Source organism: Lissotriton helveticus, chromosome 3_1 (genome assembly GCF_964261635.1).
Source record: "Lissotriton helveticus chromosome 3_1, aLisHel1.1, whole genome shotgun sequence".
Lineage (NCBI taxonomy): Eukaryota > Metazoa > Chordata > Amphibia > Caudata > Salamandridae > Lissotriton > Lissotriton helveticus.
The window spans coordinates 1919345214-1919364872 of NC_136061.1; the positions used below are offsets into that span (position 1 = coordinate 1919345214).

A 19659-nucleotide genomic window follows, 5' to 3' on the forward strand; every position below is an offset into this window, starting at 1 on the left:
GGTCGGAAGTGAGTTCCAGGTCTTGGCGGCCAGGTAGGAGAAGGATCTTCCTCCTGTTGTCGCTCTTCGGATGCGGGGGACGGCGGCGAGGGCGTGGTTGGTTGATCTGAGGAGGCGCTTGGGAGTTGGAAAAGGCCTTTATGCTCCCCAAGTCTCGCTGGGCTTGAGCAGGACATGCCCCGGAGACGAGCAGGAAAAACTGGGCGTGAATCTGGCTGCAACTGTCTGTTTTTGAGATCATGTTCTTGCCCGCGAGCTATGTACTGCAATTAACAGCTTACTTAAAAAGGCAGTCGAGTTACACAGGGGGCTGCTAATTAATTGTTGTTTTCATGTCATCAGCTTAGTGAGCACTTGATGATTTAATCAGCTAAATTCACAGTCAAGGGACGAGGCAGACGAAGGGGGAGACAATTAAAAGACATGTAGGTGTGCAGCTGTTTGGAGCCTAACCAATGGAATTATCTGCCATTGCCTCGGCTTGTCATGCACATCTTCAGAAGGTAACCTGTTCCGAAGGTTGGAGAAAAACCTCAGCGAGAAACCACGGGGCTTTTGAGATCAGCTAATGTTGTAACATGTTCCTCGATGACTGCAGCGGCGCCTCTTTTTAAAGAAATCAGCTGTGAAAAGATGATAGCATAGGCATCTGTTTTCTCACAGCCGCTTGTTCATATTTGCATCGCACTTACACTTTAAGTGAAAGTGCCATGCAAAAATAAGCACGGGTCTGAGTGAAAACAGATAGCTCCTATAAAGATAAGAAATTGCTTTGCGACAGCAGCAAAGCAGACAACCCTGTCCGGATCGGCCACACGAAAAGGCGAAAGGGTGTCAACAAAAAAACCTCATTTCCACTGGCAGGCCACCGTTTAGCATACACGGTGACGCCAGCCAATGAAAATGAGGGGCGGGGCTTCAAGTCTCCTTCTCAAATCTACTCTCTTACAATATCTCTTGCTGAGCAAACAGCGCTTTGCGCTGTAACGCCAGGCGAGACCTAGAAAGGAGTCAGAGTGGCAATACTCAGTGCCCCGGTTTTCTCTCTTACTCTATTTCACTTTCCACATTGCTACCATTGACCAACATATTTTTATTATGTGTGTTTAGTGGCGGATGCAGAGAGGAGCAGAAGAGTGTAAGGGGATGGAGAGCACAAGCTTGGTGCTTTCTGACAATAGGACAGGAACTCCAAAGACTAACATAGTAGTTGCAGCCTAGGCTCTAGTAGAATAAGTACGCAAACCCTCAGGTGGTTACTTTTGGGTCAATGCTTAGCACATTTTGATACAGACCTCTATCCGTTATGAAATGGTCTGATTCTGCACAATCCTTGATTTTTTGGGCTGCCATACCGCACGAAGAGTTGATCGTCCCATGGAACTCACAAGTAGGATCAAGGTAGAATGATAGTGCTCTTTTTGGGTCCAGTCTATTGAGTCTCTCCTCTTCTTTAGGGAGGTGAGGCAGAGCCTTAAAGGTAGGAAAAGTGATGGACTGGTCTACATGGAAAGGGGTTAGTATATTCGGTAAGGATGCTCTAGATCAAAGGACCAGTTTGTCTGGCTAGAAGGAAGGATATGGAGGATGTGCAGACAGTAGCAACACAAAAAGATGATGGACAGAATGATGAACATTGTCAAACATTCATCCCTAGTACAGAAAACTGGGCCTAAATCCATAGCTTTTTTGCTCACCATGCCATTTCAGTTTTGATTGTGCATGTTCTGTAGATCACCGCCCTGACTCATGGGAGGCATCAGTAGTCATTACAAAGTGATGTATTTGGGGTAAGAATGTGAGGTCCTCTGACAGGTGGAAGGTCTGAAACCACCAGGCAAGAGCTTCCATCATACGTGTGTGAAGCTCACCAGGTCCTTGAATGATTCTTTTCTTTGAATCTATTTTTTTCTTGGCTGTTCCTATAAGGCTCTCATTTTCAGGTGTGCACGAGGGATCATACTGATCGTTGAGGGCATGATGCCCAGAAGCTTATTGAACAGACGCACTGAAATGTTTTTTTCTGATTTTGTTTTAGTTTGAGAGCTAGTTCCTAGAGCATTTGTTGCTTGTTTTGGGATAGAAAGTCTTTGTCTTGGACAGCAGCCAGTGCGGCGGCCCAGGAACAGTATCTTCTTGGATGGAGGAGTTGATGATCTTTTGACAATTCACAAGAGCCCTAGATTGTGAAACATCTTTAGGCAAGCATGTGTGGCCTTGGACGCTTGAAATGCCAATGGTACTTTTATCAGCCAGTGTCGAGGTAGGGGAATACCTGATGACCATTCTTCCTGAAAAAAGCTGCAATAGGGGCAGGGCAGTAGAAAAATTGCAGGAAGCTGATTTGAAGCCAAATGGGAGAACTTCGATGCGTGGGTGGGAATGCGGAAGTATGAATCCTGTAAATTCAGAGCTGTCATGTGGTCACAGAGAGGGTGACCACATAAAATGATTGTTTCCAGAAATACTTGTTTAATGTCTGGAGTTCTATGATGGATCGTCACTCCTCTGTTTTCGTGTCTTTGAGGAAAAAGCTGAGAATAAAAGTCTGTTTCTTGCTGAGAATGTGGGTCTTACTTTATGGAACTTTTGGTTATCATAGTTGAAACTCTCTTCTGAAGCAGATGTGGGCACCCTCGTTTTGGTGGAGTGGTGGGCAGAATCTGGGTGAACTCGAATGCCTAACGAAATGTGATGAAATCCAGGACATATTTGTCTGAAGTTATTTTCCACCATAGATGACTACATTTTGAAATTGTTTCTCCCACAGGATGCCGTAAGAAGCACCAGAACGTTGTCACTGTAGGTAAGCTAGTCTAAGGGCTACTGATAGGGTTGATAAGTCTCATACCTCTGGTATCCTCCATAATACCAATAAGTATGTCTTTTTCTGGACCCTTTAAAGGGTGTTTCTTTGTAAATTGTAATGTGCCAAAAGATCTTGGGGTGTCAGAGTCCGCTTTAACTGCTTGCACGGCATCGTCAACAGGCTTGCCAAACAGCGCATCATCATGGTAAGGAAAAATATTAGAAATAGTTGCACCTCAGGTTCTAAATGTTGTGGCCTTGAACCAACCTTGGAGTCTAAGGATCCTTGACCCTGCCCCTTGTGGGAATCCTATTGAAGCTATATTTATAGGGCAATCTATGTTTTCTCATGAGGATGTTTTGCCACGCTGCAGAATCTTGTTTTGTCCTTCCTCTCTTCAAGCAGAAATTCTACGTATGTGGTAAAGTCTGGTTATACCTGCTCATATTGCCATTGAATTGGCAGCCCGTACAGCAGCACCAGACATATCTGAGAATGTCTCCTTGCTGGTCAGGCGGGGTTATGAGTGTCAGGGTTTTCAATGATTGCAATTCCTCCCTGATATATCAACAATTGGTATAGGTCGCACAGCTTTTCTATTTAAAATCATAAAGAAAACAAACTAATTGCTTGTTTGCTATTGGAAGTTGGAAGCATTTGGCCGCTCATTTCCTAAGGGTATGGAAACAACCAACAACCATCTTGTGGAGAATTCACTGATTTTGTCTTTCCCATCGCTCTATAAACTTTTTCGATATGTATCAAGCTAAGGGTGGCTTTCCCATGTTCACACCAGAATGAAAGACAAAAGCCAAGAAGGCTGCGGTACACCGTGCATTATCAGAACTTGGCATGGCACTATTAAATTAAATAGATACAGTATTGGGCAGCTTTTCACCAATGGAACCTGCCTAGTTGTGATGTAAAGACAGACAATAATTGGGTACTAGTAGGCCCGGGCAGTGGTCCGTCAAATTTCCCACAGGGAAAAACACTCAACTTCTGCACAAGAGGCTACTGTATCCTGGAGTGGTCTGCCAATAGTGATTTAATGTTACTTCCAACCTTGCAACCAGATAAGCAGCAGATACAGCAGACGGAATCAACTGGCCGAGAGTGAACATAAATAGCTTTTTCACTATCCATCATAGGCCTAGGCTCAGATTTACTAAAGATTTTGCTTTGGGTTTGTGCCACTTTTTTGATACAGACCCGACGCAAAAACCATTTTGGTAGTTGCAATGCAAATGTCGATTTGCACTGCTTTGTCTTACTTTGTGTCAGGGAGGTTTTCCAGGTTGGTGCATGGGCAAACTTGTGTATTCACCCATGACGCAAAGCCATAGTTACAAAGAGTTGTAAATATGGGTTTGCACTATAATAGTGTACCTGCCTGAGGCTGGCGTAACGAGGAGAAATATATTTATTTTTCCTTATTTCCTCTTTGCACGTGTGCTGCATTATGTAGCACACATGCAAAGAGGAAATAGCCACAAAGGATAGCTTTTGTGCAGGCCGGAAAAAGCAATCCTCATCACAAGGTAGACACCCTTGTACTTTGGCACAAGGGTGCATATGTTGGTGCTAGGCAGCACAAACTGAGCCACCATATGAAGAGAACTGCATCCTTTCTTAGTAGGTATGGCACAGGTCTGCTCGCTACAGTTCAAGCAAAACAGCACGGTATAGAGTCAAAATATCGAGTTTTTAATATCGAGTAGACATAATATCGAGTAAAAAATATAGAATGGACATAATATCGACTAGACATAATATAGACTACCAAAATATTGACTCGAAAATTTTAATATCGCATAAAATGGACATAATATCGAATCAAAAATATAGAATGGACATAATATCGACTAGACATAATATAGACAACAAAAATATCGAATTTTAGGTGAGTTAATATTTTTTTTTTGGTGTAATATAATTTTGTAGCGGGTTGTGGGTTTATAGGGGAATAGGGTGGGAAGTAATTTAATTATAATTAATTAAATATGTTATTTTAGTTTTTGTTATAAATTTAGAATTAATTGTTAATTAATTATTAATTGGTAATTAATTAAAATATAATTGGTAATTAATTATAATTGATTAATTGATAAATATTTTAATTTTAGTAATTTATTTTCTGTAGCGGGTTGTGGGTTTATAGGGGAATTGGGTGGGAAGTAATTTAATTATAATTAATTAAATATGTTAATTATTTGTTATTTATTTTGAATTAATTGTTAATTAATTTTTAATTGATAAATAATTAATTCTTAATTGATAATTAATTTTAATTAATTGTTTAATTGACAATTATGTGATTAATATTATTTTATTTTCTGTAGTGGGTTGTGGGTTTATAGGGGAATAGGGTGGGTAGTAATTTAATTTTAATTAATTAAATATGTTAATTAATTAATTGATTGGTATTTATTTTGAATAAATTGTCAATGAATTTTTAATTGGTAATTAATTAATTGATAATTAATTTTTATTAATTGATTAATTAATAATTAGGTGAATAATATTATTTTATTTGTAGTAGCGGGTTGTGGGTTTATAGGGGAATAGGGTGGGAAGTAATGTAATATAATTAATTAAACATGATATTTAATTAATTGGTATTTATTTTAAATAAATTGTTAATTAATTTTTAATTGGTAATTAATTAATTCTTAATTGGTAATTAAAATGTATTAATTGATTAATTTATAATTATGTGACTTAGATTAATTTATTTTCACTAGAGTGGGGATATTAAAATTTACCCCTATGCTATCCAACGCTTTCCTTACTGTTGCACTCTCTGGAGTGGGAATAGTAATTTTTACCCCTACGCTATCCAACGCTTTCCCTACTGTTGCACTCGCTGGAGTTGGAATAGTAATTTTTACCCCTACGCCATCCAACGCGTTCCCTACTGTTGCACTCTCTGGAGTGGGAATAGTAATTTTTACCCCTACGCTATCCAATGCTTTCCCTACTGTTGCACTCTCTGGAGTGGGAATAGTAATTTTTACCCCTACGCTATCCAACGCTTTCTCTACTGTTGCACTCTCTGGAGTGGGAATAGTAATTTTTACCCCTACGCTATCCAACGCTTTCCCTACTGTTGCACTCTCTGGAGTGGGAATAGTAATTTTTACCCCTACGCTATCCAACGCTTTCCCTACTGTTGCACTCGCTGGAGTTGGAATAGTAATTTTTACCCCTACGCTATACAACGCTTTCCCTACTGTTGCACTGTTTGGATTGGGAATAGTAATTTTTACCCCTACGCTATCCAACACTTTCCCTACTGTTGCACTCGCTGGAGTTGGAATAGTAATTTTTACCCCTACGCCATCCAACGCTTTCCCTACTTTTGCACTCTCTGGAGTGGGAATAGTAATTTTTACCCCTACGCTATCCAATGCTTTCCCTACTGTTGCACTCTCTGGAGTGGGAATAGTAATTTTTACCCCTACGCTATCCAACGTATTCCCTACTGTTGCACTCTCTGGAGTGGGAATAGTAGTTTTTACCCCTACGCTATCCAACGCTTTCCCTACTGTTGCACTCGCTGAAGTTGGAATAGTTATTTTTACCCCTACGCCATCCAATGCTTTCCCTACTGTTGCACTCACTGGAGTTGGAATAGTAAATTTAAACCTCTCGCTATCCTACCGAAAAAATATTGTATATGTTTTGTTAATAATATGTATATATATATATATATATATATATATATATATATATATATATATATGTTTTAAAAAAACATTTCTTAAGTTACAATAATTATTTATTAATTTTATTTTAAGTATGTTTAAATTGGTTATATTTATTATTATAGTACTTTAAAATTACTTTTAAGTTATTTAAAAAAATCGATATTTTGACTGTCTATATTTTTTCCTATCGATATTTTGGAGTCGATATTTTTGTACTTACCTGTTTGTAGATAGGAAGTCGATATTCTGGCATTCTATATTTTTACCTCGATATTTTGACTGTCGATATTTTGACTGTCAATATTCTGTCAGTGACCCACACAGCACACAGTGCTTTATTGGGTCTCGCTGGAAAAGCATCCGTAAGGATGCATCCAGCTGGAGACCAGTAGCGATCACTGTGGGAGGAATGACGGACCAGAGGGTGCACGAGCATTTTCTCTCCTGGATTCGTGTGCCTTCCTGGTCGCAGGCCGGCAGAGTAACGAGGATGTTTTGCGGTATTTATTTTTTATTTAATTATGCATTTTTATATAGCGCAGACTTTACCCGAAGGCGGTATTTATTTATTTATGTATTTATGCATTTTTATATAGCGCGGCCTTTACCCGAAGGCGGTATTTATTTATTCATATATTTATGCATTTTTATATAGCGCGGACTTTACCCGAAGGCGGTATTTATTTATTCATGTATTTATGCATTTTTATAAAGCGCGGACTTTACCCGAAGGCGTCGGAGGCTTCACAACAGGAACAGAAATGAAACATAATGAGAAACATTACAAAAGAACAGGTTGCAAAAACATACGTTACTTACATAAGGTAATAGTGACAATTGTGAGCAAACAAAATACATGAGGTAGTCAAAAGTGCACCAGAGGAAATGAAAGTGACAAGTGTGCAGTTATAAGAGAAAACAGAGTATGATTAGAGGTATAGTCCTGCAATAAGTGCTAGACACTCAGGCTCAGGAACAAGCGTTACATGGGCAAGGTGGCACTTGTGCAAGTATCAAAGGTAGCCCGGAATACAGTCCCACTGTGATCACAAAATTCTTAAGCACCCTGCAACACTGGGGATTTACAGGAATCCAAACACCAGCGTAAAGTACTCGAACAACAATAACGCCTGTCTTATAAATGTCACAAAAAAATGTTAATATTTCACTTCTGTTCTTGGATTTTCGTGAAAATACAACACATATTGCATTGCAAATGCTATAGGTGTCACATTTGTGAAAGTTAAAACTATTGGCATTGTAAATGACAAAGCTATTACTTTAGCTATTACTATAGCTATGTTCACAACCAACACATAAATAAAAAAAATTTAATTCGCAATACCAATGGCTCAAACTTTCCTAATGCGAGACCTATTGCATTGCAAATGCTTGTTTGTAAGGCCACTGCAGCCTGCATCACCCATTGCTCGGCCAGCGCTGCCAATGGCAGTACCAACAAAACACCTAACTATCGCACTCCTACAAATGTGATAATTTAGACTATTTCAGGTCACACAAAGCTATAAAATGGTGTGAGAGGTTGGTAATATTTATTTTCAATGCAAATTAACTTAATAAACACGGTTGTTGTGCTCCTTTCATATTTGAATAGACAGCACCACCATTTGGTGGACTGTCACTAGTGGTGGTGCTGACAACGAAGTGCTGGTGTCGAGCACCAGAAATTGCTGGCTCATATTAAGCACTAGCGCTGCAGAAACTTTGCTAGCTGCCTGGCGTTGCATGAACTCTTAGTAGATCGGGCCACTAGCGTGTAAAACTGATTTTGATTACTGGAGGTTGTACATATGATACAGGTAAATAAAGTGGTCCTGGTACAAGCCCAGGCCATGCATTACTCTTTTCTGATCTGAAATTAGGGAGGATAATAATTAGCTACATGTGGAAGCTGAAAGTCACCTTGGTAATTAAACCATGGCTTGGATACAGAACTGCCTTCTCTGGGAATATGGAAACGGTTACATACCGGTAACAATAGGTTTTGCAGCTTGATCTTGAAAACAACAGATATGTAATGGGTCATTGTGGCTTTGTGTTTATGTTGTCATACGTCATGCTACCTTCAGCCATTATTGAAACAAATAATTATTCATTCATTAAAATTTGGAATAATGTATAGTATATTCACGTTACAAAACCTAAGACACAGTTCATAATTTGCCAGAGCCCATGGGGCCCTTTAATGCCTAGCAACATAATTTGTATCACATGAAAAACTTTAAATGTTAATATGGAAGGGCAACAGAATTCCAACTCTGCTAATGATTGTGATGTTTCTCATATAGGTCTAAATTGCTGTTCATTTATTCGTTAAAGAAGGGGTCAGACCCTTTCAAATTCGAAGATATCCTTATTAACTGTAATAAGATAACTCCAATGTTATCCTATGGGAGATGTGGGCCTGGCAAAAATGAAAACACAAAGTAAGTGTTTATCACTATCAGGAATTGTAAAACTTAAAAGGAAATGTCCTACTTTTTAAATACATTGCAACCTGCCCAGTAGGATGGTTAGGGCCTACTCTAGGGGTGACTTATATGTGTTAATGAAAAGGAAGGTTTAGGCCAGGCTATTTTTTGCCAGGTCGCAATTGCAGTTTAAAAACTCTACAAGAAGGCTGCAATGACAGGCCTGAGGCATGTTTAAAGGGCTACTTAAGTGAGTGGCACCATCAGTGCTGCAGGCCCACTAGCAACATTTAATTTACAGCCCCCTGGTTACATATAGTAGTACCACTTCACTAGGTGCGTACAAGTAAATTAAATTTGCCAATTGGGTGTAAATCAATTTTACCATGTGTAGAGGAGAGTGCACTTTAGCACTGATTGGCTGTGGTAAGTGTTCCAAACAAACGGTAACCTTTTGTGCAGATTTAGTGACTTTGGTTGAAGCCCTATATCTTTACACCAACTTGCAGGGTGGACACATTGGCAACAATTCCAAGCTGCTATTGTAGTCAACCTGGACACCGGGACATCCATCTTTACATCTCTAAAGCAGCTGTGCATTTTGCTTTCAGATTCTTCACGTGTTCTGGAGGGGTTTTCTCATTTTATCTGGAGGAAGTTTACATTCTACTATGTGGTTTTCTACTTTCCGTGTTGAGTCATTTTCCCTAATCCAGAATAATTTTATATGCAGAGATAATTTGACCACATTGTTTTTAGAACAATTAGTTAGATAGTGTTTCCAAGTGGCAACTGGTACAAAATGGGGTTAGCGAGATGGAGTGGTGAAAAAAAGAAAGAAAATGTCACTTATCTCTACACGGCTGCCATCTCTCCTTCGTCGTCTCTCCTCCGCTTCTCTTTCTGGAAGCAGGAAGCACGCAGGCTCCCATAAGCCAATCATGACACTGCTGTCACCAGCATGACATCAGTGTTGTGATTGGTCTGAGCAGCCAGGTTCGGCACTCAGACAGGGAGTGGGGAGCCTGTGCATGTTCTCCACCCAGGCTGTGCAATACAACCGGGTGGAGAACATGCTAAGTGCCATGACTGTTTGGCCTGCCCAAGACGGCCGGCCGCACCATAATGCACACTTAAGTGCATCAACCACTCCTCCCTCTGCTGGCTGTGACAACAGCCAAGCACCTCCATACCCCAAAACTAGCTTCAGCACGAAAAAAAAATGATAATAACATTGTGTTATCATTTTATTTTTCCTTTTTTGCACTGCTGAAAAGCAGTAGGGTGGTGCTCCTCCGCCTTAGCGGAGGAGCCACCGGTTCCGACGTTCTGCCTTTAGGGACTTCACAATGTGTGGAGGTGATGAGAGGGCCTTCAGCGTTTCATGTAACCTGGCAGGTTTTCAAGATTTTGTCTAAATTGACTTTCACACCATGCCTGAAAGAAGTTTAATATTTTCTTCATGCCGAGGTAGGTTTTTAAATTGTGTCTGAAACAGTCGGCACACTGCGACTGGTGATCTCACACTCTGCCCGTAGAGAATGTTACATTCTGTCTAGGATTTAAACATTCTGCCTGCTATGGAAGGCGAGTGGTGCATTCTCCATGTGTCAAAACATTGGGCTAAAGTTCCATGAACATTCATCTACAGTTAAAGACACACAATTGGCAACAAGGAAAGAGAAGGAAAACAATGGGTGCTCAGCAAACAGTATAAGGCAGTAGTTGTATTGCAGTAATGTTGGTGCTCCCAAGAGAGGAGGGATCAGCTGCCAATTCCACCCGGTAGTCCCTTCAAAGAAGAGGGTGGAGAATCATCAAAAATCCTCCCCGAGCACTCACAAAATGATAGCTAGTCAAAACCAATATCAGAGCCTTAATTGTTCTAGTCCACTTTTAATTCTTTGACATCCTTTCAGGGACACAATTTACTCCATGTGTGTTATTCATTAGTACAGTTCCATTCCTCAAATAATCAATTTGAAATGTAGATACGTAAAGAAAGCAACTTCCTACAGCCAACACGTGTTTCGTTGTGTGTTATCTCACACTTTGACTTCTTCAGGGCTGAGGCCAACAAGATAATATTAAATTCAAGAGTTTTCTTCTATGGCATCCAGTAACGTCTGTGTGAACAACTGACAATGGTATTCTGAAACCCCTCAGTAATAAACTCAAGGGGTCGGTCCAGTCATCTAAATCGGTCCAAATAATTATTTGCGATGTAAGTAGATAATGAAGTAATATCGTCTGATGCGGCCAGGGAGTAATCTGTGGCGTGCAACAAGGAACTTGGCATCAAAAGAGAGCTGGTATCTTTAACAAGATTCCAGTGCAGGTTAAAGACATTAATCAGACTCAAGCTGGCATTGGTGCCAAAAGCAAAGAAATACTGTTGGTGTGGGCATAGTGGGTGCAGTTCAATGGAGAGCCGAAGACCAAGCAATAAAGACAAGCTTCGACAACGACAATAGGCTTGACTTTTGTAGAGCGCATGCTGCGTGACTCTATATGCAAATCAGGTCATATATACATATATCCTCAGAAAGCACCAAAGTTATAGAATTCCATACCAGTGACATTGGCACAAACACGCACTAAGAGCAGCACAGCTACAGGCACCCATCCGAATAGGCACCACAGTGAGATTTATATTTATTTCTAGAAATATGGGTACATTTGATACATTTTGCTGGGGTATCGAGTAACGTTTGTCCCCGTGGGTATACCTTTTTTTTATTTATTTTATTTAAATTCTTATATCGCGCAGGAATCAATCCCGTGAGGGTATCTCCGCGCTTTGCTCATCAGGGCCAGAATGTCACAGTTAGCAGATATGGTGAGGTAGTTATTACGGTTGGAATGCTTCACGGAAGAGTAAAGTTTTTAGAGACTTTCTGAAAGATAAGTCATGCAAGATACTTGCAGTGAATATTTCGAGGAGAAAATGTCTGTCAGTAAAACGTTTTCCACTCAAACTTGACTCTCGTGGGCAAAAATCACACAAAATTTCATATAATGTGAAAGGACAAAAAAGTGCAGATTTCATATTAACATAAACTCAAGAATTATGCAAGATTATATTAGCATAGCAAGAACTACATCTATGTCTACTATAATGGCAATAAACAGAAATGCTCTGATCCGTGTCCGTATGAGGATGTTGGCAATGAAGAAAGGGCATATGACAGACTTATGGTAGGGCAACATGAGGGAGGCAGTTACCAGAATTGGAACAGTGCTGTGAGTTTGACTATTTTAGCCATGTGATCAGGAGTGCTTACCCTGAGAAATACTCCGAGGACTGTCCCAATTCTAGTGATTGTCAACCTTACCACTGTCCATCTGAGGATGTTGGAAATGGAGGAAGTCAATAAGACACAAATATGGTAGAGCAACTAAAGGGAGGTACTTACCAGAATTGAGACAGTGCTTGGAGTATTGAGCCCAGCGATTAGTGGGGCTCACCCTCTGGTGCACACATTAAGCAAACACATTTTGAAATAGATTGCAAAGAGACATGTGTTTTGAAAAGTGAGAAAAAAGTGGGAATAGGGAAGGAGTGTTCCATGGTCATAGACTCAAGGGTGTAACCTTGTTCTTAGAATGCTCAAATAGAGGCACACAGTTCAAATATAGACACCCATGAACAGCTCCATTGCTGCCAAGTGGTACCCTGTTGTAAGATACTTTTTAACCAGTCCTGTGATTTCTTTTGTTCAACTGCATTTGGCCTGGTGGAATTTTAAAGTTCCTACCTGCTAATATATATAAGCAAAAAAAATACAGGTCTCTAGATACAAAATTCTGTTGTCCGCAAAGCCAATCTGACTTAGGGTGCCACATCAGACACAGCTATGCACATACAAACCATTCTAGATAGATGAAATATAAAAACCCTTTGATGAGTCTTTATAGTGTTGACAGTTTAACCGGCTTTTGTTTTGCGTGGTTTCGTGGGACTAATGTGTTTATTATGTTGGCATTTCGTTGGAGGGAAGATGCTCCCTACTTTTTCTGCACTGTAAGAAATTGGGTTACTGGATGAGGGGTGAAACTATACTCAAGCAGCAGCCACAATCCTTGCCAAGGTGCAGTCACAAGCATACCCAAAATTAACCTGCACTCAATAGAATAATTTTGACCATGTCCTCGTATGGAAAAAAGGGAGAAGAGCCTTGGAGAGGAGGCTCGATCATGGAGAGTGGGGCTTTAGACCCACTTCACTGCCAAACAGGAACATCTACACACCATACACTGCAAGATTGAACTCATCTGGAGCCACCCCCCATGTTCTTGGGAGACTTTAATTGGAGCCCAACCATGCAGAGCATTCAAAACTGAGCTGGAAACATATTCTGTCCAAAGGTTTCCAGTTCACCATGTGATAGAGGCTCTTCACTGGTGGCCATGTGGTGGGAGGGGAAACTGTGTGTCACACTGTGGCACCATGCGAGTTGGCAGGTCTGTTGTTTTTTCAGGGAGTCCATGGCACAGCGACATCTGAATAACATTCAAATATTATTTTGACTAGGAGTTGGGTGAAGGTCTTAGGACGCCTGTGTAATATGGGGAAGTCAGGAAAGTTTGTCCATGGTGAACGGTTGAGAAGTTGGTAAAGTTTGCTAGATTCAAACAAGTGTATTTAATGGTTTCCTAGTCTTTCTGTAATTACTATTTCCTGCTCCACGAAATCTCAATGGAGCAGAAAATCACTGCAACCTGCATTACTTTCATGGTCAGCAGGTGAAAGGTGCTAGGGAGATTGGAAGGGGATTGCATAGGTGCGGGGGACAAGCTAGAGTGTATGAGGATTGTGTGACAGAGGGTGGAGCACATAACATAACATGGCCAGGCCAATCAAGTGCATTGTAGATGTGGGTTGGAAGTGGCAGGGGTTTGGGACTAAGCTGGGTGGAGGGAGGGGATTAGTATTGGGGACAGGAGGTGGCACCAGTCTGCCCACTACATTGAGCAGCCCTGCACAATAATGAATGCCAATGCTGCCAAGGGTCGATGCCGCTGTCCCCTTTTTTTTAATTTCAGAGACCTTGTTATTACAAATGCAAGCATTTCAAGCTTGCAATGTTTTGTTAAAAACAAACGTGCAGTTTCAAGAATTGTTAACTTGGTACACTCTTGATAAGGTCTTGAAACCTTAGCTTTTTGGAGGGGGTTCAAGCCGCTTTGGTGCCACCTGAGAAAACTCAAATTGCACCATCATTGGAATGGCCAGGCCGCAGCAGGAACGTACGGAGACCATGCCAAGAGAAACTTGCCTCTGTGTTGCAGAAATACTGGAAGGAGAAGTCGTGAATTGAAATATCTGTGAGGTTACAGGGAGGTCAGGCACGAGGCAGCTCCCTGTTATTAAAAAAAAAACAGCAGCACTAGGTGTCAGTCATTAGCAGCCACTCCCAATTTGCTGCCTCTTGCCAAAGTATTCGGAATGTGCAATAACAATCCCCCGGCCTCCCATCCAGATGTCTGTCCTACCTGTTGAAGTTGATGGGGTACAGAATGATCTCCTCGGGAGGGCGTCCGTCCCACTGCACGGTGTAGGCCTGCTGTAGCATCACCACAGGCTGGTACTGCTGGTATGGCGCCCCCCGGTTCACGCCCACCAGCCTCAGCGGGTGCGCGGGGTAGGTGGCTCGTGCAACCAGCAGTGTCAGATTCTCAGGGCGCCGGGCCTGGATGTAGAGCTGCAGCAGGGGCAAAAGAATGGTAAACACATGTGTTACTCCCCGCAGACATGACCGCACATGTGGCTTTGATTAAGAGAGCCTTTTATTATTTTCACTCCAGAAAAGCTCGAAAGCGTGCAGAGTGTCACTGAAACAAGTCCAAAACAAATAATGAGTTCCAAATAAAAATGCAGGCTCTATTCTTATTCCACCCGCGAGAGAGGTAAAAAGGCAAACAGAGAGAGGGAGAGGGAGAGAGAGAGAGACAGAGGGGCAAAATGCATTAGTCAGACAAACAGAAGTAGAAACAGGCACTGGCAAATTCAATGGCTGGCCTTGGCAGGCTGTGCAATAGTTATTTTTTAAAAGACATTTTTCCAGTAAAAACATGTATCATTTAAGAACAAGATAAAAACGTCCTGCCACCTAAACGTGGACACCATATACTTTGCAATAAAAAAATGTAATTTAAAAAAACATGCACTGCTGTACAACCAAGCGATGTTGTTAAAAAAATACTATGCCTTTAAGTTGTACCATGCGTTTCATTAAAATTATTTGTGAAGGCAACAAGGAGAAATCATTACCCAACCAAATACTCAAACTACATGCAGCTGCAAAAACTTTACAACAGCTACTTTGAAAAAGTACAAGAATATAAATAGCCTCTTTTTAAAATAGTATGCAAAAATTCAACTAATAAAGCACACTTCAAAGAGTTTTGTCACTGCACGGAAAATAACTATTTTTAAGCTGAATTAAACAATATTAAAAGTTTTGTGCAGTCTCTTAAAGTGAAGAATGTCAGTGGGTTCTTGGGCTGACCAACTGCCTCATGCTGTATTCTGTGACGGACAGAAGCAAAATGTCATTGAACATATCGATGGATTGATCAAAAGCCCCTCCAAGTGTGCATATTATGCATTACTTTTAAAAAAAACAACTGTAGTCTGGTGAGATAGCAAAGGCTGTCTAAGGGGAAAGGTAGAGGAAGAGCAGAGAGTGTTAGCACAGAGAGAGAATGTAAGTGAGAGAGAGGTGGGACAAGAATAGAGAGTGAGTGGGGAAGAATGAGCACCAATTACGACAGAGGAAGGCAATGTTGGGTCAGAAAAGTACCTCGCAGGGTGATGGGCATGCACCCCTGTCCTCAGTGTCCCAACTGTTCTGATGTCTGGATCACCAATGATGATTTTTGTTTTCATCGGTGAACACACATCATGCTATTGCGGCATGGCATAGGACTGTTACATGGATTGCGGTCTTTTTGGACCAAGGAGGGGACGCCCAAAGATCTACACTCATAAAGGTGAAGGGCTACTGCCTTTGCCAGGAATGGTGCAGTGCATGGAAGTCCATGGGTTCCATTTTAGAAGACTGGGGGCTGACTGGAGGAACATGAGTAGAGGACTTACCAGTGCTTACTTTGAACCGGTGGTCTCCGGTGCTCCGCACCTGCGCTTTATGGTAAACACCAGCACTCATAACAGCCTGCTACATGGTGGCACTCTTTGCCTAGTCTAGAAGTCAATCATTCATTCAAAATATACTAAAAAAGATTACAACTACCTGCCGCCCAAGGCATTTCTATAGCTTTGGGGGCTTGGAATAGTCTGCATTTGCAAACTTGTAGGCATGTGAGGGTAGTAGCTGTATTGGTAGTGTCATTGTCAGTGCTGGCAAAGGCAATGGGTGTTGCAAACTGCAATGGCCTTCAGGAGGGCGCTGGTACTTAGTTCTTTTTGACCAATTAAGCAGTGTGACGTACAGTAAATCCCCCTGGCAGATTTGTGTACTGCTGCATTCCTGTAAGCTGCATGGGACACACTGGAGTAAGGGAGGGCCATGCTCTCCAGGACACTTCAAAGGGTGCTCTCTGATTCGGAGAGAGGTCAATGAGAAGGGGCCTGAGCACATCTAAGGAAGGAGATGGGCTTAATAAGTGAATCAGAAAAAGTTTGGCTGAGGGGCTGGTGTAAACATTTGATACAAATATCAATGTGGCTGACATCCAGGTGTGAACCTCTTGTCACTTCCATGGCCTGTGTTGTGGGGCTATTAGATTTGTTGCCACTCCTTCTGTGATGCACAGATTTCTGGAGGAAGAAAGAACAGTGGAGGGGAAACATCCTTTATCCCACGGTCTTAACAACAACCTGACCGCCCCAACTGCGACGTTAACACACATTCCTTTAACCTGCAAGTTGTTACAGCAACTTGCTGTAGGGGGCATGCTGTTGGACTGGTGTTAGATTTTTAAGTCCAACACCTTCCCTACAGTTGGGTACTCTGGAGTAGGAATAGTAATTTACACTAGTCCAAAGTCCAGCGCCCCCTAAAGCAAGTTGCTGTAATGACTTGCGTAGCAAAGTAACGCATGGTAACGTTGCAGTCGGGGTAGTGACTGCTTTGTAAAGGCATGCAGGATAAATGTATGCGGGGTTCCGTCATACAACCACAGTGGAGATGGCACTTCAAAAGGAAGTAGACCCTCAGCATAAACTTCAGAGACTCAGACACCAAATCACATTTGGTGTCCCTAAAGGAACTACAAGAAGGGGAGCTTGAGACCCCAAATTTGTCAACTGTCAAGCAGCTAGTCAGACTGTGTGAGGGGGAGAAGCTCTACAAGACTTCTGCCACGTGACTAGGGTTTGGGGCCAAGGCATGCTAGTTTCCTTGCTGGGTGGGGGGAATTCACCCAGGAAATCCAAGACCTCCTGCCTTTGGAGCCTGAAGCACTAGCGCCTGCCCGCTTCCCACGACCAGTGTGCCTTGTGAGGGAGAGGAGAGCGTTGTGACAGAGCAAGGCCCAGACGGGTGACCTTGGTTACTGGATCCCCATAGTGAGGTGTAAGGAGATGGTTGTTGCACCGATCGAGTTCTTGCCTATGTGCAGGGAAAGGTCAGGGACCCTTGTATGCTACAGGAGGGCAGCTGGGAAGTGAGCCATGACCCTTGCTGCACAAAACGAGCCATCACCCTCTGCAGTACCAAGTTGCTGACTCGGTGTGCCAGGTGGGGCCACTGAGAGGAATGCTGCCACACCTATCGTTCAGTACCCCCTGTGCGGTACCAAGTCGGCAAGGTGGGACCACCTTAAAGATTGTTGATGTGTTGATCGGGACATAGCCTGTGCCCAGAGGACAAAATGTGACACTGTATCCTGGGGGAGAGGGGCTAGGTAAGGAGCTTGGTCTGGTCGAAAAAGTTGATGGAGAGATCAGCAGCCATGGTGACCCAAGTGGGCCCAAGCTGTGACTGAGGGCAAGAACTCCACCTGCCACCTGCGGGCAGGATCTCAAGAAATGTCCCAAGCATCAAGAACTCTCCAGCCGCTGCAGGACTACATGTGAGGAATTTAAGGACACCTGTCCACAGTTCTCCCTGGCTGCTTGTGAAAGACTTATAGGAGGTAGCCGTTGAAGCTTCAGCTGCCTCGAAGGGGTGTGCGCTCAGACACTCTGGTCACCCAGATCCTGCTGGTGCAGGTAAGACTGATTTACCAGCCAAACGGCCCCAGGGGAACTTGAGTGACAGATAGCGCTTTGGCACTGGAACACTTTTGACTTTAATGACGAGTTGGAGTGTGACTTCTGAGACTTGGACTACTAGTGGGGCTTAACATGAATGTCGCCTATAGTGAATGAAGAATAACCACTACTACTAGCTAGAGTGAAGTGGGACTCAGGGACTTGCCTATACCACACTAGAGGCCAGATCTCAGGGACTGCGTGTATTTTTTGTGAATGTTGTATCTTTGTGTTTGTATTTAAATAATCCTTTTTTCATAAAAATCAAGTACTTGACTGGACAATCATTTATTGCTGCTGTAGCTCATACTTTGAGTTGTGAGCCTGTGTTCACTACCCTGTGTCTACCTCCTTGGAGAAGCCTTGAAGTGTTGTATAGGTATTTGGCCTAGTTGTTCAGGATCGATGGTAGGTCCATGTCCAATGGGCACCGGAAGAGGAACCAGTGAGCTCCAACACCAGAAACAAAACAAGGGAACAACCGGGAACAAGCAAATAAGACCTCCATGCCCACTTGTATTCAACCTGTCCCATACACAACTAACCACGGAGGAAACAGAAGTGCTTAACAAAGGTCTCTCATTTGTCCCCACTACCAGACTGGACACCTTCAAACTACATGTTGAACTCGCTGAGTTTTTTAGGAAACTCAAATTAAAAGCATTTTTTGAGAAAAAAGACAATACCAACAACGATAGGGAAGATGCCCCTAATGAATCAGGCCTTAGACTAAAATCCACCTTTACCCCTCCACCGGGAAGTATTCCGGTAGAAATCCTGACATTCGAACAGGCAGTATACACAGAAGTGGAACAACTCCAACACAAAGAGACATTCAACAACCTTTCCAACAAAGACAGGAGCACCATTCAACGTCTACAAAATGACCCAACCCTTGTCATCAAGCCTGCGGACAAAGGAGGGGGCATAGTCCTCATGAATAAAACTGATTACGACCAGGAATGCAAGAGACTCCTTGGTGACACCAGGAATTACAAACACCTCAACAGGGACCCAACTGAACAACTACAAAACACCATCAACCTTCTGGTCAAAAATGCCAAAGACAACAAAAAGATCTCCAAACAAGAGGCGGACTACCTATGCCCCAGAGATACAAAAACCCTGTATTTCTATATAGTCCCCAAAGTACACAAGGGCATCACCCCACCACCTGGTAGACCCATCGTGTCTGGAATCAAGTCACTACTTGAACCCCTGTCACGTTTTTGTGACTTCTTTCTCAACCCGTTGGTTCAAAAAACTCCTTCCTATATCAAGGACACCAAACACCTCCTAAGTGTAATCCAAGACATCAACTTTAACCCTACCTCTGAACTACTAGTAGGATTAGATATAGAGAGCCTTTACACCAGCCTGCCACAGGACGCTACGCTCAAGGTACTGCATGATGTCCTCATGGCAAGCTCCTGGGAATACAACACCCCCCGCAGTTTTATTTTGGACTGCGCAACTTTGGCCCTCAAA

General features: G+C 42.3%; 1 protein-coding gene across 1 annotated transcript in view; it reads right to left on the reverse strand.

Annotated features, from left to right (window-relative positions):
- Positions 1-19659, reverse strand: part of LOC144823963 (cell surface hyaluronidase-like) — a 582809-nt gene that overhangs the window by 158110 nt on the left and 405040 nt on the right. The window contains exon 19 of the mRNA XM_078682928.1: positions 14448-14656. Coding sequence (XP_078539054.1) covers positions 14448-14656 — 209 coding nt within the window. The remainder of the gene's footprint in view (positions 1-14447; positions 14657-19659) is intronic.